A 25,261-nucleotide genomic window follows, 5' to 3' on the forward strand; every position below is an offset into this window, starting at 1 on the left:
TTCTCACCAGGTCATAACAATAATCATTTAGAATGGAATTAACAGCTGAGTATGTCATTTTGAATTTGTTAAAATGTTTGGTTGGCTAACTTGCTGTGCTGTAGCGTAATTGTAAGCTGCATATAGCAAGTCCCAATTTTCCCTGGTCATTGAATAAAGCAAGGCGAAGTGCGCTATAAGTTTGGCCCTTTTTTTATTCTTTCATGGGATGTAGACATCGCTGGCTAGGCCAGCATTTATTGTCCATCCCTAAATGCCCTTGAGAAGGTGGTGGTGAGCTGCCTTCTTGAACCACTGCAGTCCATGTGGTGTAGGTATACCCACAGTGCTGTTAGGAAGGGAGTTCCTGGATTTTGACCCAGCGACAGTGAAGGAACGACGATATAGTTTCAAGTCAGGATGATGTGTGGCTTTGACGGAACTTGCAAGTGGTGGCATTCCCATGCATCTGCTGCCCTCGTCCTTCTTGGGTGGTAGAGGGTCACGGGTTTGGAAGGTGCTGTCTAAGGAGCCTTGGTGAGTTGCTGTAGTATATCTTGTATGCTGTGAATGACTCTATGACTCTGTATGATTAAATGATATAAAGGAATTGGATTACTGTACAAAGATTATTTGCATGTACCTTAAGGGGGAGACAGTACTGTCATGGTAATGTCAATGAACTAGTAATCCAGAGGGCCATGCTAATGCCTCGGGGACTTGGGTTCAAATCCCACCCAGCAGCTGGTGGTATTTAGATTCAATTAATAAATTCAAGTAATTAATACAAAAAAATCTGAAATTGAAAGTTAGTCTCTCTCAGTAATGGTTCCATGAAACTATCACCGATTGTCATAAAAACCCAGCTGGTTCACTCATGTCCTTTAGGGAAGGAAATCTACTGTCCTTACATGGTCAGTCCAACATGTGACTACAGACCCAGAGCAATGTGGTTGACTCTTAACTGCCCTCTGAAATGGCCTAGCAAGCCATTCAGTTGTTAAGGGCAATTTGGGATGGGCAACAAATGCTGGCTTTGCCAGCGACGGCCACATCCCACGAAAGAATATAGAAAAGTGGAATGGAAACTGCTTCTGAAGTGTACAGATTAATTGGTACTGGCGATGACTGCACTGCAAGTAAATTGGTAGTATGTCCCTGTTGGAACAAAAACATTCCAGGGAATTTTACATTGTTAGCAATAATGCTATCATAATATTCTTAAATGTAGATCACATATTGCAAGGACTGAAGTTAAATTAATCAAATGGAATTGTTTTTTCCATCCCAGTTTTTTCTCTGAGCCATGCCCATAATTATTTGCAGTTTTGAATCGATCCCTTAGAACATTTGATTCTGAATTTTTGTTATTCCCTGCTTCAATCTAAATAATGCTGATCTTGTAATTGACAGATTTTTGTTAACCAAAGATATTAAAGGATAAGGGGCAAAGGCAAATAGATAGAGTTACAGGTCACAGATCAGCTATGATCTCATTGAATGGTGGAATAAGCTTGAGGGGCTTTTTTTAATTCATTCATGGGATGTGGGCATTGCTGGCTAGGCCAGCATTTTTGCCCATCCCTAATTGCCCTTCAGAAGGTGGTGGTGAGCTGCCTTCTTGAACCACTGCAGTCTATGTGGGGTAGGTGCACCCACAGTGCTGTTAAGAAGGGAGTTCCAGGATTTTGACACAGCGACAGTGAAGGAATAGCGATATAGTACCAAATCAGGATGGTGTGCGGCTTGGAGGGGAATTTGCAGTTGGTGGTGTTCCCATGCATTTGCTACCCTTGTCCTTCAAAGTGTGAGAGGTCGTGGGTTTGGAAGGTGCTGTCTAAGGAGCCTTGGTGCGTTGCTGCAGTGCATCTTGTAGACGGTACACACTGCTGCCACTGTGCTTTGGTGGTGGAGGGAGTAAATGTTTGGAGATGGGGTGCTAATCAAGCGGTCTGCTTTGTCCTTTATGGTGTTGTGCTTCTTGAGTGTTGTTGGAGCTGCACCCATCCAGGCAAGTGGATAGTATTCCATCACACTCCTGATTTGTGCCTTGTAGATGGTGGACAAGCTTTGGGGAGTCATGAGATGTGTTACTCGCCGCAGGCTTCCTAGCCTCTGACCTGCTCTTGTAGCTGCTTTATTTATACGGGTACTCCAGTTCAGTTTATGGTCAATGGTAACCCCCAGGATGTTGATAGTGGGGGATTCATCAATTGTAATGCCATTGAATGTCAAGGGGAGATGGTTAGATTCTCTCTTGTTGGAGATGGTCATTGCCTGGCACTTCTATGACACAAATGTTACTTACTCCTTATCAGCCCAAGCTTAGATATTGTCCAGGTCTTGCGGCATTTCGACACAAACTGCTTCAGTATCTGAGGAGTCGCAAATGGTACTGAACATTGTGCAATCATCAGCAAACATCCCCACTTCTGACCTTATGATTGAAGGAAGGTCATTGATGAAGCAGCTGAAGATAGTTGGGCCTAGGCCACTACCCTGAGGAACTCCTGCTGTGATATCCTGGAGCTGAGATGATTGACTTCCAACAACCACAACAATCTTCCTATGCGCTAGGCATGACTCCAACCAGCAAAGAGTTTTCCCCCTGATTCCCATTGACCTCAGTTTTGCTAGGGCTCCTTGATGCCATACTCGGTCAAATGCTGCCTTGATGTCAAGGGCAATCACTCTCACCTCACTTCTTGAGTTCAGCTCTTTTGTCCATGTTTGAACCAAGGCTGTAATGAGGTCAGGAGCTGAGTGGCCCTGGCGGAACCCAAACTGAGTGTCACTGAGCAAGTTATTGCTAAGCAGGTGCCGCTTGATAGCACTGTCAATGACACCTTCCATCAGTTTACTGATGATTGAGAGTGCACTGAAGGGGCGGCAATTGGCCGAGTTGGACTTGTACTGCTTTTTATGTGTAGGACATACCTGGGCAATTTTCCACAATGCCGGGTAAATGCCAGTGTTGTAGCTGTACTGGAACAGCTTGGCTAGGGACACGGCAAGTTCTGGACCATAAGTCTTAAGTACTATTGCCGGAATATTGTCAGAGCCCATAGCCTTTGCAGTATCCAGTGCCTTCAGTCGTTATTTGATATCACATGGAGTGAACCGAATTGGCTGAAGTCTGGTATCTGTGATGCTGGGGACTTCAGGAGGAGGCCAAGATGGATCATCAACTTGGCACTTCTGGCAGAAGATTGTTGCAAATGCTTCAGCCTTATCTTTTGCACTGATGTGGGGGGTAGGATCAGTAAGTACGCGGATGACAAAAAGATTGGCCGAGTGGTTAACAGTGAGGTTGAGTGTCTTGGGTTACAGGAAGATCAAATGGGCTGAAAAGTGGCAGATGGAATTTAACCCTGAAAAGTGTGAGGTGATACACTTTGGAAGGAGTAATGTGACATGGAAGTATTCAATGAATGGCCTGACACTGGGAAGTTCCGAGGAACAAAGGGACCTTGGCGTGTTTGTCCATAGATCTCTGAAGGCAGAAGGGCAGGTTAATAGGGTGGTGAAAAAGGCATATGGGACACTTGCCTTTATCATTCGAGGCATAGATTACGAAAGCAGGGAGGTCATGTTGGTGTTGTATAGAACTTTGGTAAGGCCACAGCTGGAGTACTGTGTGCAATTCTGATCGCCACATTAATAGGAAGGGTAACTGGAGGGGGTGCAGAGGCGATTCACCAGGATGTTGCCTGGGATGGAACATTTAAGCTATGAAGAGAGGTTGGATAGGCTTGGGTTGTTTTCGCTGGAGCAGAGAAGACTGAGGGGTGACCTGATCGAGGTGTACAAGATTATGAGGGGCATGGACAGGGTGGATAGGGAGCAGCTGTTCCCCTTAGTTGAAGATTCAGTTACGAGGGGACACAAGTTTAAGGTGAGAGGCAGAAGGTTTATTTATTTATTTATTTTATTTAGAGATATAGCACTGAAACAGGCCCTTCGGCCCACCGAGTCTGTGCCGACCAACGACTAGTTTGTCGGACAGCTTTCCCCACTTTGGCACAAGCCTCCAGATGTTACTAAGGAGGACTTTGCAGTTTGCCGTTGTCGTTTCTGGTGCCCAGGTTGATGCTGGGTGGTCTGTCCAGTTACATTCTTTATTGACTTCATCGTGGTTAGATGCGACTGACTGGCTTGCTAGGCCATTTCAGAGGACATTTAAGAGTTAACCACATTGCTGTGGGTCTGGAGTCACATGTAGGCCAGACCAGGTAAGGATGGCAGATTTCCTTCCCTAAAGAGACATTAGTGAACCAGATGAGTTTTCCCAACAATGGACAGTGGTTTCATGGCCATCATTAGACTAGTTTTTAATTCCAGATTTATTAATTGAATTCAAATTCCATTTTCTGCCATGATGGGATTTGAACCCCTGTCCCCAGAGCAATACTGTGGGTTACTGTTCCACTAACAATACCACTACGCCACCGCCTCCGCAAATGACCTACTCCTGTTCCTATGTTCCTTTGTAAAATCCAAATATTGCAAATGGCTACCAGCGCTTAAAACATGAAAAGCAAGTTACATTTATTACTAAAATGGTATAAGTATGTGCTTTATGTAATGTCTGATTCACAGTGATTGGGAGCCCACTGTACTGTTCCACAGAGCTATACAGCACAAGTATGTGCCCAAAGTAATGCGCAGACAGCCGGTGTGAAGTACATAAGCTATATGGATGTAATGAAGACCTAATTATGTTTGTGACTTGATCGCTGTGAGAAGTTTTTTGGAAGGCTCATTTTCATTCCGTTCATGCAGCCCTATTTGTAATGCTTTATTGCTGTGAATAAATGCTGAGTTGGGTACCCACGGGGAGGGAAGGAAATCTGTCTTGAACACCTAGCAGATGATTTGAGATAACCATTGGCATGGGCATAGGAGCTTGTAGTTTCTGAACCTGCGAAGTTGTGTAGCACAACACCACCGAAAAAATGGCATTGGATGAAGATAGCTTAAAAAGAGACAATCTCATTCATTAACAATAAGTCATCAATTTATACTAAAGGTGTCAAAAGGGTTATCTCCTTGTAAATGTTTTTTGTCTTCCTATTGGTTTGCTCTTTTGTCCTTTTGTTATAAAATAATAATTCCCTGCATTGAGGCTGTTTCTTTGCTTGTGGGGAAATATATATTCTTTCTGCTCCAGAGGTTATAGTCCCAATATCTCAAATCTTTTCTCAGTGCTGTAATTTCTCATCCCTGGTACCATCTTGTTGAATCTATCCTTGACACTCAATGGCTTTACTGTTCTTTCCATAACGTTCATAGGCCCTAAGCTCTGGAATATCCTCCCTACATCTCTCTGCCTCTCTACCTTACTTGCCTCCTTTAAGACACTCCTTAAAGCCTACCTCTGACCAAGCTTTTAGTTATCTGACCTAATATTTCCTTTTGTGGCTTTGTGTCATATTTTGTTTTATAATGTTCCTGTGAAGCACCTAGGGGCATTTTGTTACCTTGTAGGCACTATATAAATATAGGTTGTTGTACTAAGACACCCAAAAATGCACACAGTACTGTAATGGTGGTATAACCAATGTAAATTTATCATTTTTAAAAGAATTTTGTACTCAATACCTCAATTAAACCCAAAATTTTGTTTGTCTTTTTTAATATTTGGCATTATCTACCTATATTCCAGGAACTATGTTTTTGAACCCATAAGTGTCTCTGTTCATCCTCGCCCTTCGGTTTCTTTCCATTCCTTGTTTTTCTCCCAAAATGCATCACTTCACCTATCCACACTAATTGCCTGCCTGTCTGCCTGCATATTTTTTTGTTCATCAAACTACCTATTTTTGTGCTAGTGGCAGATTTCGACATTATCCCCCAATACCAAAATCCAAATCATCCATATCACTCAGAAAAAATATTAACAACACACGAGTAGCATGGAATTGATTGTAGCTTTATCAACTTTGAAGGTGTGTGTGTGTATGTACATATATGTGTATATATGTTAACCAAGTCTAGATCGGTGATCCATGTTTTTCTTCATGCTTCGGATGTGAGCATCAGTGGCATTGTCAGTATTTATTGCCCATTCCTAGTTGCCCTTGTGAAGATGGAGCTGGACCTCGTTTAACTGCTGCAATCAGCACTCCCACAATGTTATTTGGTAGGGAGTTCCAGGATTATGAACTAGCAACGATGAACGGTAGCTTTGGAAGTGGCTTGCTATAGATCTGAGATACTGAGAAGAATCAAAGTAGTGTTATGATCCTGTCGTTTTGTTTCCGGGAAGAATGTGGTTTGCCTTTAAGGCTGGAAAAAGAGCCGTACTGCTTTAAACAGCAAGCTCTAAAGACCGAGTCAAAGAATGCATTCTCGTTGCCTTGGATACAGCCACTCGGAGACTATGATTCAAAGGGTGCATTCTTATTACCTTGGATGCAGTCACTCAGACTGAGCATCGAAAGATATATTAGTTACAATTTACTTTTGAACTGGCTTATACTGCAAACAGCCTGTTCTAACAGAGGACACAGACAGACAGCTGTGTGTTAGCACCTGAAAGAAGTGCTCTCAGCCCATTTAAACAGAAGGAAGAGAATTTAGTCTGTTTATTTATTATTCTCTCTCAAAATTCTAAAAAGTCAAGCCAAAACAGAAATCTGTGATAATCTAAACTGAAGAAAGGGAAGTTAGACTGTGACCATCTTTTATCCCTCAAAAATTCTAAAGCCAGATTGATTCTATTCAAAGTGGTTGCGAGTTGTTGAATTACTGCAGTCATCACTGAAGAAGGAAAGCATCACTTACTGCTGGAATTAGACAACGGACTGTTCTACTGTTGAAGAACCCTTTTTCTCCCCATCGGACGGCTGTGAGGACTTCAAGCAACCTTGGACTTTTTTACCTCCGGCAGGAGTGCAAATTTGCAAGGACTCTAATTTTTCTAATTTAAATGTTGTTTATATCTTCGTAGTGTTTAGGAATTTAGTTTTTCTAATTAAACAGTTAATTTATTGATTTAAAGACACCAGGTTTGGTTAGCCTAATTCGGGGGTTAATAGATGGTACAATTTGTCTTGGCCTTTCATTAATTTGGAAAGTTTAAAATGAGATGTCAGGCGATCGGTGGAGGGACGGGATTGAATTAACAGTGCGTTTCTCCCACCACAATCAGAATTGTATATTTTGATTGGGGGATTTGACTGGAGCAGTCAGTCAAAACAGTAGGCACTGATTTACAGCGTGGTCCATAGTTTGTTACTGGTGTCCATAAGCATATTATTTCTCATTTTCTAGAGAGTTAAGAAATGATCGTAATCAGCCGTGGAAGAGTGGGCATAAACGAGGCGTTTTGAAGTTGGCAGGCAGTGAATAGTGGAGTGCCACAAGGATCAGTGCTGGGGCCTGAGCTATTTATCATCTATATTAATGACTTAAATGAAGAGACAGAGAGTAGTATATCTAAGTTTTCTGATGATACAGAGGTAGCTTGAAAGGTAAGCTGTGGGGAGGACACAGATGCTTCAAACAGATATAGACACGTTATATGAGTGGGCAATAAGATGGCAGATGGAGTATATTTATTGATACTAATCAGTTCCTCATTTTTATGTCCCTTGGTTCCCTAGTATTTCTGGGAGATTTTCTGTGTCTTCCTCCATGGAGACAGACACAAAGTAATTGTTTATCTCTCCATCATTTCTTCATGCCTCACCACAAACTCTCATGTCTCCGCCTGCAATGGATTTGCATTCATCCTTGCTAATCGTTTCCTTTTCACATACCTAAAGAAGCTTTTACAGTCCGCCTTTATATTTCTAGCTAGCTTACATTCATAATCTCTTTGCCCTTTCTTTATCAGTTTCTTTGTCCTCCTTTTTTGGACTCTAAATTGCTCCCAATCCTTGGGCTTACCACTTTTTTTGGCGACCTTATAAGTCACTTCCTTTGACCTAATGCAATCTGTTATGACCAGGTGAGGAAGGGGTCTCAGGCTCCCCTCTGGCCCCTTTCCTAGTTTGGCCATAACAGGGTTTAACTTTTAAAAACAGTGTTTTTAGCTTCTCCTCAGTGAGTCTTTGCTTGCTGCTCTCTAATTGTAATTGTAAAGGAACCAATCAGACAGGCTTTCTCAGATCTAAACAAGAAAGATGTAAGTATATTAACCTTAACACTCTAATTCAGTTAAAACTACTAAAAATACGCGTCGCAACCACACTAGCATGCATACGCGATAAAAACACACACAAATAGATACAGAGGAGAAAGAATTAAAGGGTGAAGATTTGAAGTGGTAGATGGAATTCAGTTACTGATTTTTAGTTTTGCTGTGAAGTCTTTGATTGAAGTTAAGTCTTGCAATTCTCGTTGGGGCCCAGTGCACACTTCTAAATTGTTTCGCTGGTACCAGAAGGCTGCAGGGTCCTTCTGTCTTGAGGCTTAAATTACTTCCGTGAGTCCCTGGAACTTTGCGTGAGTGAGAGACCGAGAATATGGAATCCAGGAAAAATAAATCATCTTGTTTAAATATAAGATCAGTTAGTTTTGTTCTGTATTAACTGTGTTCTGTATTATCTTTTAGAGTAAATGCATCAGGTGAAGCGGTGTTCCAGTATTGGAGTCACAGAGTTATACAGCACAGAAACAGGCCCTTCGGCCCATCATGTCTGTGCCGACCATCAAGCACCTAACTATTCGAATCCCATTTTCCAGCACGGCACGTAGCCTTGTATGCTATGGCATTTCAAGTGCTCATCTAAATACTTCTTAAATGTTGTGAGGGTTCCTGCCTCTACCACCTCTTCAGGCAGTGTGTTCCAGATTCCAACCACTCTGAGTGAAATTTTTTTCCTCAAATCCCCTCTAAATCTCCTGCCCCTTACCTTAAATCTATGCCCCCTGGTTATTGACCCCTCCGCTAAGGGAAAAAGTTTCTTCCTATCTAACCTATCAATGCCCCTCGTAATTTTGTATACCTCAATCATGTTCCCCCTCAGCCTTCTCTGCTCTAAGGAAAACAAACCTAGCCTTTTCAGTCTCTCTTCATAGCTGAAATGCTCCAGCCCAGAGAACACCCTGGTGAATCTCCTCTGCACCCTCTCCAGTGCAATCACATCCTTCCTATAGTGTGGTGCCCAGAACTGTACCTAGTACTCCAGCTGTGGCCTAACTAGCGTTTTATACAGCTCCATCATAACCTTCCTGCTCTTCTATTCTGTGCCTCGGCTAATAAAGGCAAGTATCCTATATGCCTTCCTAAACATCTTATCTACCTGTGCTGCTGCCTTCAGTGATCTATGGACAAGTACACCTAGGTCCCTCTGACTTCTCAGGATTAAATTCCATTTGCCACTGCTCCGCCCATCTTACCAGCCCATCTTTATCGTCCTATAATCTAAGGCTTTCCTCCTCTGTTTACGGCACCAATTTTCGTGTCATCTGCGAACTTACTGATCATACCTCCTATATTCATGTCTAAATCATTATTCCTCTCCTACACTTTCTGTCATCACCACTGTGGCTCCATATGAGAGAATGATTGATTGTTTTTCTCCATTATTGGGGAACTGACTCATACTTTTGGGTTGCCAAGAGATTGGGTACAGTGAATCGGAGGAATGGGGGTGGGGTCAAGGGTACTGGATAATACCGATGGAGTTTTACAACATGCAGTTCCTGGCATCAGGTGGCAGGACCGTATCTCCAACACAGAAGTCCTCGAGGCGGCCAACATCCCCAGCTTATACACACTACTGAGTCAGCGGCGCTTGAGATGGCTTGGCCATGTGAGCCGCATGGAAGATGGTAGGATCCCCAAAGACACATTGTACAGCGAGCTCGCCACTGGTATCAGACCCACCGGCCGTCCATGTTTCCGCTTTAAAGACGTCTGCAAACGCGACATGAAATCCTGTGACATTGATCACAAGTCGTGGGAGTCAGTTGCCAGCGTTCGCCAGAGCTGGCGGGCAGCCATAAGGACGGGGCTAAAGTGTGGCGAGTCGAAGAGACTTTGTAGTTGGCAGGAAAAAAGACAGAGGCGCAAGGGGGAGAGCCAACTGTGAAACAGCCCCGACAAACAAATTTCTCTGCAGCACCTGTGGAAGAGCCTGTCACTCTAGAATTGGCCTTTCTAGCCACTCCAGGCGCTGCTTCACAAACCACTGACCACCTCCAGGCGCTTATCCATTGTCTCTCGAGATAAGGAGGCCAAAGAAGAGTTCCTGAGAGTACAATTTTGTTAACATTGGTTAACAATGAAGGAAAGCACACATTGTCCAAACTTAATTGACAATCAGCGAAAGCATACAGTGTGTGAAAAATGAACATAGTTACAGGAGGAAACACCATTTTTTTTGTCCCTGAACATTCCCAAGGGGTTAACTAGTTTAGTGTCCTCTGAATCTATGTAAGCATTGCATACATTTATTGCTTTATTTCACAAAATAATTATCTGAACTTTGTGTAAGAAATATTGACTTGCTGGATTGTATTGGATGCATTAAACACTTTGTGGCTGTAGTTTCAGTAATCTTGTCGAACAATATGGGTAAACTCTACTGCATTAACACAAAACTGACATCCTGTAATAGTAGTAAAAGAGATGGATAAAATAAACAAATGTAAGAAAAATGAAGAAATGAAAAACAAAGCAGTACTTTACATGCAGGCTAGCACCCAGCCAGCTATGCCTCATGTAATTTCTATTGCCCCCCCCCCCCCCCCCGATTCTTTAAGGGAAAGGGGGAAAAAACACATTTTCAGTGATGTGCCCTATTTTAGCACTGTGGGAATATAACATATAACATAACAGTCAAAGAGAAATAAAAATTGATAAAAATGAATAACTGCAAAGAGAGCCATAAAAAAATGTGCATAGTTTCCTCTTTAAAATAAATGTTCTCTAGACTGTTGTAATATTTGATCTTTATTTCTGAACCACTCCAGTTCCCTGGGTAATGTGATATACGGCTGTTTATTTTTAAAAGTGTTACATGGCGATGAAGATTGTGTGGAAATATTTGATGACCTCCAAGTTTTTGTTAGCTTGATATTATCATGTTAGTGTTAAATATCCATGCTTTTTCAATATAGTCAGCTCTCTCTTTGCCTGTTGGTTTTTGTTCTAGTGTGCCCAGCAGGAAATGAAAGGGTTTGAATGACTGCTTACAGATACTGATGATGGAAATTAAACTCTCAGGAAGGATAGTGCAACAGCCCTCATTCTGACTGTATATAAGCAAATCTGTATAGGTCGAAGGCTTCATTGATCTGTTAGTGAAAGAAAAAACACGCCATGGGCTGAATTTTACAATCGCGCCGCCGCAATAAGCGGCAGGCGAAAATAATGTGGGAACTGCACATCACGGCGCTGCCGCGATCCTAAGCGCAGTGGTTATTTAAATAGCCGGGTTGGGCCACCCCACTGATCACCTGGAGGGGGCAGGCTGTCCATCCCCGGCAATGGTGTCAACTGCCTGTGCGCAGGCGCTGACGCCATTTTTAAAGGGCTTTGAGCCCTACCGTTAAATGTAAATATTTAAAGATGCGGTTAAAAAAATTCGATACATTTATTTTGCCGCTCTCCCACCCCCCCATAACCATCAAATTAATTACTTGCCCTCTCCCTTCCCAAAACAGTTACCTTGTCTCCCCCCACCCCCCGCACAAAGTGCATAAACTTTAACTTAAAACCTTCCCACCATCCCCTACACTAATGATATTACTTTGACCCCCGCCCCACATGTGTTCCACCTCGTTTCCCCACACGGGAATCCAAAGGCGCGGGAGTGCCGGCCAGCGGCATGAAGGCGGCAGCATAAGTATAATTAATTCAGTAATTTTAATTTATTTAAATATTTAAATGGCAGTCCCATCGCTGAGTGGCAGGGCGGCCACCACGAGGCCTCACCACCGCCCACAATATCTGGCCGGGCCCTACCGGCGCCGTGGTGCGTGGTGGCCCTCTCCCGGAGGCATTTTTGGGGCCCCCTCCCCGCCACGAACCCCGACGTGGTGGGGGTGGGTCTGTAAAATTAAGCTCGTTGTTTCCGAGTGTGACTGATGGGCACAGTTCCAAATATGTTTTTGACATCTAAATGGCTAAACCTTAAGCACTGGAAAATACTAGTGGCACGCCAGAAAATGTTTAGTTTGAAAACATGAGGAGCTTTTAGTGCACATTGTTGTCTTGTAAGTTTATATTTCAAAACCAGAAAAGTGGATTCCATGCAATAGAAATTGACAAGAATGTTTGTTATATGAATATGGAAGATAATGTCTAATACAACTGATATTTTCAAAATCAAGGTTGTGAGGCGAGTAGCAAGAATTCTCTCTAAGCTGAGGGGCGTTGCCTCATCCTCCATTGGACTTTGCATTTACACTCATACTGTTCTAGTTTCCTTTGTGGTGAGCTGGCTGAAGAACCCAGAAGTTGAAATGTCTAGTTCTTTTCCTGTATATTTAAATTTAGTAAACAACTGGCAAAAAACCTTCTTTGCCAAGCAAAAGAGGCAAGGCCATAAGAATTGTTTATCTGTTTCCACAGTGCAAGCAACATCCTGCCACACTGTGTGTGTTCCCTTCCACTGATTTAAGTTGATTTGTGGTCGTCACAGTCTGCTGTGTCTGTCACAATGTTTAAGTCTAGCACCTGAGTACTTGTGATATCTACAGTGCATGCAGACATTGTGAAGCTTCACACTACCTCAGGTCTGCTTCACTGTGGTAATATAACATGTTCAAGTGCAGCTGGATGTGTATCGCTGAATTCCACATTTTGATTATGCAGAGTGATGAGGTGAATGTCACCACTGTGAAGGTTACGCAGTCAAATGACTGGATTTGGGAAAAAGGTAGCTAGCTCATTTAAAATCTTAGTTCAAGATGGATTTTAAGTTCAGCAGAAGAGAAATTTTCTCAATAATTATCTAGGTTTTATTTGTTTTGACTAGCTACAATCAGGAGTTTGTTTAACTTTAACATGCAATTGTCAAAATGCTGTCAAAGGAGCCATTTTGAGGGAAGGCTGCTAATCATGAGCATCTGGATTTGTTTTACGTGTGATCTATGGTGGCAATTTTAAGCAAAATAGATATTTTTTCTCTTGTCGTTTCAGCTGAACAGGAATTTGTCAAGATAATCATCATTGTTGTGGTAATGACAGTGATGGTGGTTGTGATCATTTGCTTGCTGAACCACTACAAACTTTTAACACGGTCTTTCATAAACCGACAAAGTCAAGGCAGAAGGCAAGAGGAAGCTTTCCAGCCAGTAAGTTCAACACTGTACACTTATTGTTCAAATTGAAACTACTATTTTTACAAAATAAAAGTGTAGAAATATATATTGTAAAGACATCAACAGATCATTCTAAAGAATCTTTTAAATATTTGATGACTTTTGTTCTTAAACTGCCTCATTCCACTGTCATGGAACATTTTATTAAATTCATTAACTTGGCTAGCTCTCAGGAAGTTTAAGAATGCTCAAAGTTAAAACTTTTTAAACCTTTATTGTTCCATTTCTGCCAATTGTACATCTGTTGGAGGGTAGATATTATCTTCTACAATATTAAATGTACAGTGTGAGATGTATGTAATGAGGAAACCTGTTGAATTTGAAAAGTGAAATACAGAGTCTTTCAAGGTTAGAAATGTCAAATTTTCTGCCTCAAAATGTTAGGTACAGTTTACAGAGCTGTTAGGTTTTGCTTGGAAACATCCGTGATGAACACACATCATAAAAATCCTTAGTATCATTGGATTGAGATTCTGTGTGTGTTTAAAGAGTAAAATTTGAGATTTTGTTTTGTACTCAAGTGATTACAGTGCATCATCGGGAGCACATATAATTTGCATAAAAGCAAATAGATGTCTGAAGTAGACTAGGTCCAGGTGAAAGTGTTTGCATGTCCAGGCATAATTGTAAATACATATTACTCTGTATAACATTTGCAATAAATTAGATAAATTGTGATTTTAATAACCAGCAAGGTGTTGTGTGGAATATATTATTGGGGCACCAAAGCACGGTGCCACAAAGTGGTGGAAAGCAAGCTTGCTTTTGTTATTTCCCCCCATTCCTCTTCTCCCCCCACCCCCCCCCCCCCCCAATCACCTGTCCCCACAATCAGAAGAAACTCATGAGGCTGATTTTTGTCTACTGGTATAAATCTGTTGTAAATCATTTAGAACTGTTGCGAATCCCACCAAAAAGATAACATGGTAATAGCACTCTCACTTCATGAGTCAGCTCATTTGCAAAATTATTCAAGATCTGGATGTAGGTTTAGGCAGGTGGTGGCAGTGCAAAATGGTGTGTAAGTGGAATTTAAAGGGATGGCAAGAATTAAAGGAAAGTGTCGCCATCGGGTGAGAAAAATTATGACAGCTTTTATAGAAAGGCTTATAAAGCATTTTAACCTATTAGCAGCCTTTTCCAAGCCTGAAGGGAATTAAGTGTCAGGGATGTACGAGGGGAAAGGAAACCGATGCCCAGACATGAATCTTCAAAAGAGTGACCACGAAGCTGAACACCCTCATTTGATGGTTACTGAAGTGAAGGTAATGCTGCATGCCAAGAAGGTTGCCCTTTGCCCTACTCCACAGCACCATCCCCATAAATCCACTTTGCTGCAGTGCATCGAAAGAGGTAGGGGGAAGCTTCAAGCTGCAGCTGCCCAGTGCATCACTCATTGTCACACACCCATGTGTATGTTCGCAGCAACATCTGGCTGTCTGCTGGCCCATAGCCAGTCAAGACAGTAATCCACAGTTAGAATCATAGAATTTTGCAGCACAGAAGGAGGTCATTTGTCCTGACCTGTCTGCGCCAGCTCTCTGAAAGAGCTGTCCAATTTAGTCCCGCACTCAGCTTTTTCATCATTACTCTGCAAATTAGTTTTCTTCACTTACATGTGCAATTGTCTTTTGAAAGTTCCTATGGAATCTGATTCCATCACCTTTTCAGGTAGTGCAGTCCAGATCTTAGCTACCATCTGTGTGAATTATTTTCTCCTTGTTTCCCCTCTAGCTCTATTGCTAATTATTTTAAATCAATGACCTCTAGTTACCAACCCACTTACAAGAGGATACAGTTTCTCCCCACCTGCTCTATCAAGACATAGTGTACAGAGCAGTTGTTGTCACCACACTCCTGTAGTGCAGTGAGACCTATGTATCAGTGACACATAAGAGCTCTTGAGAAATTTCATCAGCAATGCCTCCGCCGCATCCTCTGGATTCAATGGGAGGACCGTCGAACAAACGCTAGTGTTCTTTTGAGGCCAGCTGCACAAGTATTCAGGCAAAACTCCTGCAAAGCCAACTTGATGGACTGGACACTGTGTCTGGATGACCGAAAACCGTCTCCCTTGCCAGGTCCTGTTTTCTCAACTCTCAATTAGCCAGCGTTACAGGGGAGGGCAAAGAAAACGCTTCAAAGACATTCTGAAGCTCTCTTTGAAGCATGGCAGCATTGGATTTGATGACTAGGAAGAACTTGCCAGTCGTTCAAAATGGAGACAATTTGTCCATCAAGATGCATCATGCTTGAGTCCAAACGTCTTAATGATGAGGCACAGTGGCGGGAGAGAAGGAAGGAAAAGGAAGCAAATCCTGCACTTTGGATCCCATTACTTCATGGGACGCCCTGCCCCATGTGTCCAAAGATCTGCAGGTTGAGAATCAGCCTCTTCAGTCACCTGAAAACCCATGGCAGAAACTTCGCAACCTTGAGTAGACGTCATCCTTGAATCCCGGGAGAGCTGACTGCGATCAAGACCTTTCATTATTTTGAATACCTCTATTCGGTCTCCCCTTAACTTTCTCTCCTCTAAGGAGAACAATCTCAGTTCTCTAATTTCTCCACATAACTGAAATTTCTTGTCTGTTCTATCATCCTGGTCAACCTCCTCTATATCCTCACCAAGGCCTTGACAGGCGTTGTTAGTAAAAGAGTAAATCAATACAATAGTGAGGAAGGATATTATCTCCGAGAATCCTGATGTGGAATTGTATGGGTGGAGCTAAGAAACACCAAAGGGCAGAAAACATTGGTGGGGGTTGCATATAGACCCCCAAACAGCAGTAGCGATGTAGAGGATGGCATTAAACAGGAAATTAGAGATGCATGCAATACGGGTGCAACTGTAATTATGGGTGAATTTGATCTACATGCAGATTGGGTAAATCAAATTAGCAATAATACTGTAGAGGAGGAATTCCTGGAGTGCGTACATGATAGTTTTTTGGACCAATACATTGAATAAACCAACTAGAGAACAGGCCATTCTAGACTGGGCATTGTGTAATGAGAAAAGATTAGTTAACAATCTTGTGCGGGGTCCCTTGGGGAAGAGCAACCATAACATGATAGAATTCTTCACTAAAATGGAGAGTGAAAGAGTTGATTCCGAGACTAGAAGTTCTGTCCGTTGGATTGTTAACCTAACAAGTTTTGACTTTTTTTTTGGTTTTTCAGTAGATTTGTTGGGAATTTAGAATAGAGGGAATGGAAGTTAAGGCAGTTGTATGTTCCTCCTGCAGAATGTGGGAGGTAAGGGTCGCCAAGAGTGTCCCTGCTGACTGCATCTGCGGGAAGTGCACCCAACTCCAGCTCCTCGAGAACCGCGTTAGGGAACTGGAGCTGGATGAACTTCGGATCATTCGGGAGGCGGAGGGGGTTATTGAGAGGAGTTATGGGGAGGTAGTCACACCTCAGGTAAAAGAAGTAGGTAGATGGGTTACCGTCAGGGGAAGGAGAGGGAACCAGCAGGCAGTGCAGGGATCCCCTGTGGCCGTTTCCCTCAACAACAGGTATACCGTTTTGGATACTGTTGCGGGGGACGACTTACCAGGGGTAAGCAATGGGGTACAGGTATCTGGCACAGAGTCTGTCCCTGTTGCTCAGAAGGGAAGGGGGAAGAGGAGCAGAGCATTAGTCATTGGGGACTCAATAGTTAGGGGAACAGATAGGAGGTTCTGTGGGAATGAGAGAGACTCACGGTTGGTGTGTTGCCTCCCAGGTGCCAGGGTTCGTGATGTCTCGGATCGTGTTTTTGGGATCCTTAAGGGGGAGGGGGAGGGGGAGCAGCCCCAAGTCGTGATCCACATAGGCACCAACGACATAGGTAGGAAGAGAGATGGGGATTTAAAACAGAAATTCAGGGAGCTAGGGTGGAAGCTTAGAGCGAGAACAAACAGAGTTGTTATCTCTGGGTTGTTGCCCGTGCCACGTGATAGCGAAGCGAGGAATAGGGAGAGAGAGGAGTTGAACACGTGGCTGCAGGGATGGTGCAGGAGGGAGGGTTTTGGTTTCCTGGATAATTGGGGCTCTTTCTGGGGTAGATGGGACCTCTACAAACAGGATGGTCTTCACCTGAACCAGAGGGGTACCAATATCCTGGGGGGGAGATTTTCTAGTGCTCTTCGGGGGGGTTTAAACTAATTCAGCAGGGGAATGGGAACCTAAATTGTAGTGCCAGTGTACAGGATGTTGAGAGTAGTGAGGTCAGGGATAAGGTTACAAGGACGCAAGAGGGCACTGGCAAGCAAGAACCTGGTTTAAAGTGTGTCTACTTCAACGCCAGGAGCATCCGGAATAAGGTGGGTGAGCTTGCAGCATGGGTTGGTACCTGGGATCTCGATGTAGTGGCCATTTCGGAGACATGGGTAGAGCAGGGGCAGGAATGGATGTTGCAGGTTCCGGGATTTAGATGTTTCAATAAGAACAGAGAAGATGGTAAAAGAGGGGGGGGGTTGGCATTGTTAATCAAGGAGAGTATTACAGCGACAGAAAGGACGTTTGAGGACTTGTCTACTGAGGTAGTATGGGCCGAGGTTAGAAACAGGAGAGGTGAGGTCACCCTGTTGGGAGTCTTTTATAGACCTCCGAATAGTTCCAGAGATGTAGAGGAAAGGATAGCGAAGATGATTCTCGACAGGGGCGAGAGTAACAGGGTAGTTGTTATGGGGGACTTTAACTTTCCAAATATCGACTGGAAATACTATAGTTCGAGTACTTTAGATGGGTCTGTTTTTGTCCAGTGTGTGCAGGAGGGTTTTCTGACACAGTATGTAGACAGGCCAACCAGGGGCGATGCCACATTGGATTTGGTACTGGGTAATGAACCCGGCCAGGTGTTAGATTTAGATGTAGGTGAGCACTTTGGTGATAGTGATCACAATTCGGTTAGGTTTACCTTAGCGATGGGCAGGGACAGGTATATACCGCAGGGCAAGAATTATAGCTGGGGGAAAGGAAATTATGATGCGATTAGGCAAGATTTAGGATGCATAGGATGGGGAAGGAAACTGCAGGGGATGGGAACAATCGAAATGTGGTGCTTATTCAAGGAGCAGCTACTGCGTGTCCTTGATAAGTATGTACCTGTGAGGCAGGGAGGAAGTTGTCGAGCGAGGGAGCCGTGGTTTACTAAAGAAGTTGAAGCGCTTGTTAAGAGGAAGAAGAAGGCTTATGTGAGGATGAGACGTGAAAGCTCAGTTAGGGCGCTTGAGAGTTACAAGCTAGCCAGGAAGGATCTAAAGGGAGAGCTAAGAAGAGCAAGGAGAGGACACGAGAAGTCATTGGCGGATAGGATCAGGGAAAACCCTAAGGCTTTCTATAGGTATATCAGGAATAAAAGAATGACTAGAGTTAGATTAGGGCCAATCAAGGATAGTAGTGGGAAGTTGTGTGTGGTATCAGAGGAGATAGGGGAAGCGTTAAATGAATATTTTGCGTCAGTATTTACAGTAGAGAAAGAAAATGTTGTCGAGGAGAATACTGAGATTCAGGCGACTAGGCTAGATGGGATTGAGGTTCACAAGGAGGAGGTGTTAGCAATTTTGGAAAGTGTGAAAATAGATAAGTCCCCTGGGCCAGATGGGATTTATCCTAGGATTCTCTGGGAAGCTAGGGAGGAGATTGCAGAGCCTTTGTCCTTGATCTTTATGTCGTCATTGTCGACAGGAATAGTGCCAGAAGACTGGAGGATAGCAAGTGTTGTCCCCTTGTTCAAGAAGGGGAGTAGAGACAGCCCTGGTAATTGTAGACCTGTGAGCCTTACTTCGGTTGTGGGTAAAATGTTGGAAAAGGTTATAAGAGACAGGATTTATAATCATCTTGAAAAGAATAAGTTCATTAGCGATAGTCAGCACGGTTTTGTGACGGGTAGGTCGTGCCTCACAAACCTTATTGAGTTTTTCGAGAAGGTGACCAAACAGGTGGATGAGGGTAAAGCAGTGGATGTGGTGTATATGGATTTCAGTAACGCATTTGATAAGGTTCCCCATGGTAGGCTATTGCAGAAAATACGGAAGTATGGGGTTGAAGGTGATTTAGAGCTTTGGATCAGAAATTGGCTAGCTGAAAGAAGACATTTTACCCACAAGAGATAAAAATCTGCTTGACCTCACCCTCACCAATCTACCTGTCTCAGATGCATCTGTCCATGTCAGGACTGGTAGGAGTGACACCGCACAGTCCTTGTGAAGGTGAAGACGCAGTTTCACACTGAAGATACCCTCCATTGTGTTGTGTTTTACTATCACCATGATAAATGGGATAGATTCAGAACAGATCTGGCAGCTCAAAACTGGGCATCCATGTGGCGCTGTGGACCATTGGCAGCAGCAGAATTTTATTCAACCACAATCTGTAACCTCATGGCCCAGCATGTCCCTCACTCCACCATTATCATCAAGCCAGGGAATCAACCCTGATTCAATAACAATGTGCTGTACTGTTCTATGTTCTAAGTGCAGGAATGCATGCCAAGAGCAGCACCAGGTATACCTAAAAAATAAGTGCCAACCTGCTGAAGCTACAACACAGGACTACATGCATGCTAAACAACAGAAACAGCATGTGATCGACAGAGCTAAGTGATCCCACAACCAACAGATCAGATCAAAACCCTGCAGTCCTATCACATCCAGTTGTGAATGGCGGTCGCCAATTAAACAATTAACTGGAGAAGGAGGCTGTACAATCATCCCAATTTCTAATGATGGGGGAGTCTAGCAAAAGATATGTTTTCATCCTTCCAGCTAGGAGAGATGCTGGACACGCAGGTTACAGCACTTCAGGTGCAGGTCCAGGTACCTTTTAAATGAGTTGAGGGTTTCTGCCTCCACCATTAATCCGGGCAGCGAATTCCAGACACTCATCGTCCTCTGGGTGAAAATGTTTTTCCTCATGTCCCCTTTAATCCTTCTACCGATCATATTAAATCTGTGCCCCTGGTAATTGACCTGTCTGCTAGGGGAAACAGGTCCTTCCTGTCTACTCTATCTAGACCACTCATAATTTTGTACACCTCCATTAAGTCACCCCCCCCCCCCCCCCCACCCCACCCCACCAGCCTGCTTCTAAGGAAAACAAACCCTAGCTGATCCAATCTTACCTCATAGTTGCAATTTGCAAACTGAATGGCCTATAATTATTTGGCCTATCCCTTGCACCCTTTTTAAACAATGTACAACTTTCGCAGACCTCCAATCATCTGGTACCTCACCTGTATCTAGTGAGGATTTGAAGATGATCCTTAGCGCATCCACCATTTTCTCCCTGGCTTCCTTTATCTGGCTGGGATACAATCTATCCAGCCCTGGTGATTTATCCACTTTCAAGGATGTCAGACCCGATGGTACTTCCTCTCTCATTATGCTAATCGTATCTAATACTTCACACTCCTCCTCTTTAACTGCAAGGTCTGCATCATCCCTCTCCTTTGTGAAGGCAGAGACAAAGTACTCATTAAGAACCCTGCCCACAACTTCTGCATTCATGCACAAGTTACCTTGTACATCTCTGGGCGCTACCCTTTCTTTAGTTATCCTCTTGCTCTTAATGTATTGATTAAATATCTTTGGGTTTTCCTTGATTTTACCTGCCAATATTTTTTCATGCCCTCTCTTTGCTTTCCTAATTTCCATTTTTACTTCACCCCTGCACTTTCCATACTCCTAGGCTTTCTAAAGTAATATGTTTTTTGTGACTGTCACAAGCTTTCTTTTTCTGCTTTATCTTACCCTGTATTAAAAGCCTGCTCAAGTCACAAAAAAAAACCCGACGGAACCACATCGGGCCTGGCCCAAGTCCCTCCATTTTCCCCCTGCGCCCGACCCGACCCGACCCGGCCACCGCAATGTTCCCTTTACTTACCTTGCGACTCCCAACCTTCAGGAAGCTGCAGCATGGGCGTGATGACATCATAGAGACGCTCACTCGCTCACTGTGCAGACTCAAGTGTTTCCTTCTTTGACGTCCCGGACTCCCAGCTCAGGTAGGTTTTTAACTTTTAACACTTACCTGCAATTCTTGCTGTGTGTGTCCGACCCGGACCCGGCCCAACCTGACCCGAGCCCGAAGGCCGGACCCGGAAGAGTGGCCCGACCTGACCCGAACCCGACACATGGCGTCGGGTCCTGTCAGGTTCCAGTCGGGTAGCAGGCCTTTACCCTGCATGCTTCTAGATAACTGGGGTCTCTAGATTTGACAGTACCACCCTCTTTCTTTGTGGGCACATGTCTACACTGTGCCTGTCGAATCTCACTTTTGAATGCCTCCCACTTGTTTGCCACTGATTTTCCTTCAAGTAACTGTATCCTGTCCACTTTCACCAGATCACCTCTCAGCTTCGTAAAATTTCCCTTCCACCAATTTAGAACTTTTACTCCTGTACTGTCTTTGTCCTTTTTCATAATAATGCTAAATCTAACTTATTATGGTCACAGTGTGTACCATATACAAGATGCACTGCAGCAACTCACCACCCCTCCTTCGACAGCACCTTCCAAACCTGTGACCTCTACCACCTAGCGGACCAGGGCAGCAGACACTTGGGAACACCACCATCTGCATCTCCCCTCCAAGTCTCACATCATCCTGACTTGAACCTATATCACCATTCCTTTGCTGTCGCTGGGTCAAAAACCTGGAACTCCCTCACTAACAGCACTATTGGTGTACCCACACCAGATGGACTGCAGCGGTCCAAGAAGATGGCTCACCACCACCTTTTCGAGGGCAGTTAGGGATGGGCAAAATATGCTGGCCTTACCAGCGACGCTCACATCCCATGAAAGAATATTTTAAAAATCTGTTTTGAACCCACAATCTCTCTCATTAACAATAACCCTTTCTGAACTCGAATTCACCCATGGCTCCATAACCAGTAATTGCTGCAGAGATTTTTGAAATTCTGGCGCTTCTGCATTTTACCAGCTTCTGATTCTTAAGTCAATAATTGCAAATATTGGAAAACATTTGGCTTAAATACTGTGGGGGAGAAAAATCTGTTCACCTTTTCCAGGTTTAATTTTATTAATAATAATCAGAACCGACAGAATTGATATGCAGTCAGCTGTTTGTTTTCTTCTCTATTGTCATTCTCTCTGTCTCTCCAGAAGACAAAACATCATCCAACCCTTATAGCAGGCTAATCATGTTAACACTAATCTGCCCACATTAAACTGTGGGGACTATGATTCAGAGAATGAGTGTTCAAACTCCAGTATGGCATTTTGAGGATTTGAATTCAGAATTTTTTAAAAATCCGGAAATAATAAAAGTATCTGTAAAAGTGAATGAAGCTGTTGGATTTTTGTGAAAATTCAACTGATCACTAATGTCCTTTAGGGAAGGAAACCTGGTGTCCTTATCCAGTCTGACCTATATGTAACTCGAGTCGCACACCATTGTGGTTGATTCTTAACTGCCCTGAAGTGACCTCGCAAGCCACTCAGTTGTAATCAAAAACCACCACAGGCGGCAGTTCAGAAAAAAGGCCCACCATGACCACCACCATCTCAGATAGCATTGATGGGGAGGTTTGATATATACATGTGGTTGAAAGATACGAGGGCAGGGTGGGAAGAAGTATATGTAGAGCAGGAGAAATCTCGTGTGGAACATAGACCAATTGGGCTGAATAGTCTCTTTCAGTGCTATTGATTCCAAGTAAATTTCCCTGATGAGCTGCTGAAAATTGTAACTAGTTAGACTGAGGAGTCACTTTTTGTACACTTTACATTTTACTGTAAAATTGTGTTTTTGCAGTAAAATATTCTAGTTTTAAGCTTTAAGTTTTTTTAAACCATAAATGTTTCACATAAATAAATAATAAACAATGAAATGAATATTTATTAGAAAACAGATTTCAGCATACTAAGTGCAAATTTTATTTTATTTATCACTCAAATTTCGATTAAATTTGATTTAACCTTGATTATCCACCAAAATAGAACTTGGGAACAATATGGTGGCACCAGTAGAGCATTTTAGGCCAGATTCCTTGATTTTGGCAGGTGATGTAAGAAACATAGGAATAGGAGTAGACCATTCAGCCTCTTGAGATGGAAATCGTTCAGTGCATGAAAACATTTTAAGATGGCCAATAAATTGCCTTTTCCAACCATAGCAGAGGCAGAATGATGGAGATGAGTGGGGAAAAAAATTGCTGCCACCCCAAATTCCAGTGTTTGGCCCAACAATCTCAAAAGTTATCACAATTAAGAATCCAGATAATAGCATGAATAATTGAGGTTCTGCTGCACTTTTAAGAATCATAGAAATTTACAGCACATCAACTTGGCCTGTTGTGCTGTTGTTGGCCAAAAAAAAGCTATCCAGCTTAATCCCACTTTCCAGCTCTTGATCTATAGCCTTGTAGGTTACTGCAATTCACGTGCATATCCAAGTACTTTTTAAATACAATAAGGGTTTCTGTCTTTTTCACCTGGAGGGTGATGGGAGTCTGGAACTCACTTCCTGAAAGGATGGAAGAGTTTCTCCTCAACTCCCCTCCACTCATTCTACAAATTACCTTAAGTCCACTCCTTCCTCCACCCCTTGGTTATTGACCTCTCTGCTTGGGTAAACAGGTCCTTCCTATCCACTATCTAGGATCCACATAATTTTGTACATCTCAATTAAATTTCCTCTCCACCTTCTCTATTCCAGAGAAAGCAACCCTAGCCTATCCAATGTTTCCTCATAGCTAAAATTCTCCAGTCCTGGCAACATCCTCTTAAATCTCCTCTGTACCCTCTCTAGTATGATCACATCCTTCCTGTAATGTGGTAGCAGAACTGTATGCAGTACTCTAGCTACTGCCTGACTAGTGTTTATACATTTCTAGCATAACCTCTCTGTTCTTGTATTCAATGCCTTGGCTACTAAAAGAAATTATACTGTATATCATCTTAACTACCTTCAGGAATCTGTGGACATGAACACCAAGATCCCCCTATTCCTCTACACTTCTCAGTATCCTACCATTTATTGTGTATTCTCTTGCCTTGTTTGCCCTTCCCCAAATGCATTACCTCATACTTCTCCGCATTGAATTCTATTTGCCACTTTTCTGACACTTGACATCTTCCTGCAGTCTACAGCTTTCTTCCTCACTATCAACCACACAGCCAATTTTTGTATCACCTGGGAACTTCTTAAACATGCACCCTACATTTAAGCTAAATCATTGATATATATACAAGAAAAAGCAAGGGCCCTAATACTGAGCCCTGTGGAACCCCACTGGAAACAGCCTTCCAGTCACAAAAATACCCATTAACTATTGCCCTTTGCTTCCTGCCACTGAGCCAATTTTGGAACCAACTTAACCACTTTCTCTTGGATCCCATGGGCTTTTACTTTCCTGATCAGTCTGCCTTGTGGGACATTGTTAAAAGCCTTGCTAAAATTGATGTAGACTACATGAAATGTGCTACCCCATTGACTCTCTTTGTTACCTCTTCAAAAAATTAAATCAAGTTAGATGCAACCTTTCCTTAACAAATCCATGCTGACTGTCCTTGATTAATCTGTGCCTTTCTAAGTGACGATTTATACTGTCCCTCAGATTTGTTTCCAATAATTTGTCCTTAACTTTCTTTTAAACTTTGTGGATTTATTGGAAAGGATAGCAAGCCTTTCAAATAAACTGTATTTCCAATTTATTTATTCTTTGAAATTGCAGAAATATTTAACGACTCAACAGATCCCAGTGAGAGTTCTTTGGACAATGGCGATTTTTAGTGCATGACATTTTGTTTCCATGCCTCACAGTTAAACCTTGCTGTTTTGACTAGACAGTAATGCGGAAGGTTGCTTTTGTTAATGCTTTTGATTCTCTGTTAACAGATTATAGACCTGTTAGTCTAACATCTTTAGTTTTATTTTAGAGATACAGCACTGAAACAGGTCCTTCGGCCCACCGAGTCTGTGCCGACCATCAACCACCCATTTACACTAATTCCATATTCCTACCACATCCCCACCTGCTCCTATATTT

General features: G+C 43.0%; 1 protein-coding gene across 11 annotated transcripts in view; it reads left to right on the plus strand.

Moving 5' to 3' along the window:
• Positions 1-25,261, plus strand: part of ldlrad4a (low density lipoprotein receptor class A domain containing 4a) — a 517,031-nt gene that overhangs the window by 471,434 nt on the left and 20,336 nt on the right. For 8 of the 11 annotated variants that reach the window (XM_068031198.1, XM_068031197.1, XM_068031196.1 and 5 more), the window contains one exon: positions 13,079-13,233. In XM_068031198.1, the coding sequence (XP_067887299.1) occupies positions 13,079-13,233 (155 nt within the window). Of the gene's footprint in view, positions 1-12,383; positions 12,816-13,078; positions 13,234-25,261 lie in introns of those variants that run through there. The other 3 variants (XM_068031199.1, XM_068031207.1, XM_068031206.1) reach the window with 3 other exon arrangements.

This window comes from Heterodontus francisci, chromosome 5, assembly GCF_036365525.1.
Source record: "Heterodontus francisci isolate sHetFra1 chromosome 5, sHetFra1.hap1, whole genome shotgun sequence".
Classification (NCBI taxonomy): domain Eukaryota; kingdom Metazoa; phylum Chordata; class Chondrichthyes; order Heterodontiformes; family Heterodontidae; genus Heterodontus; species Heterodontus francisci.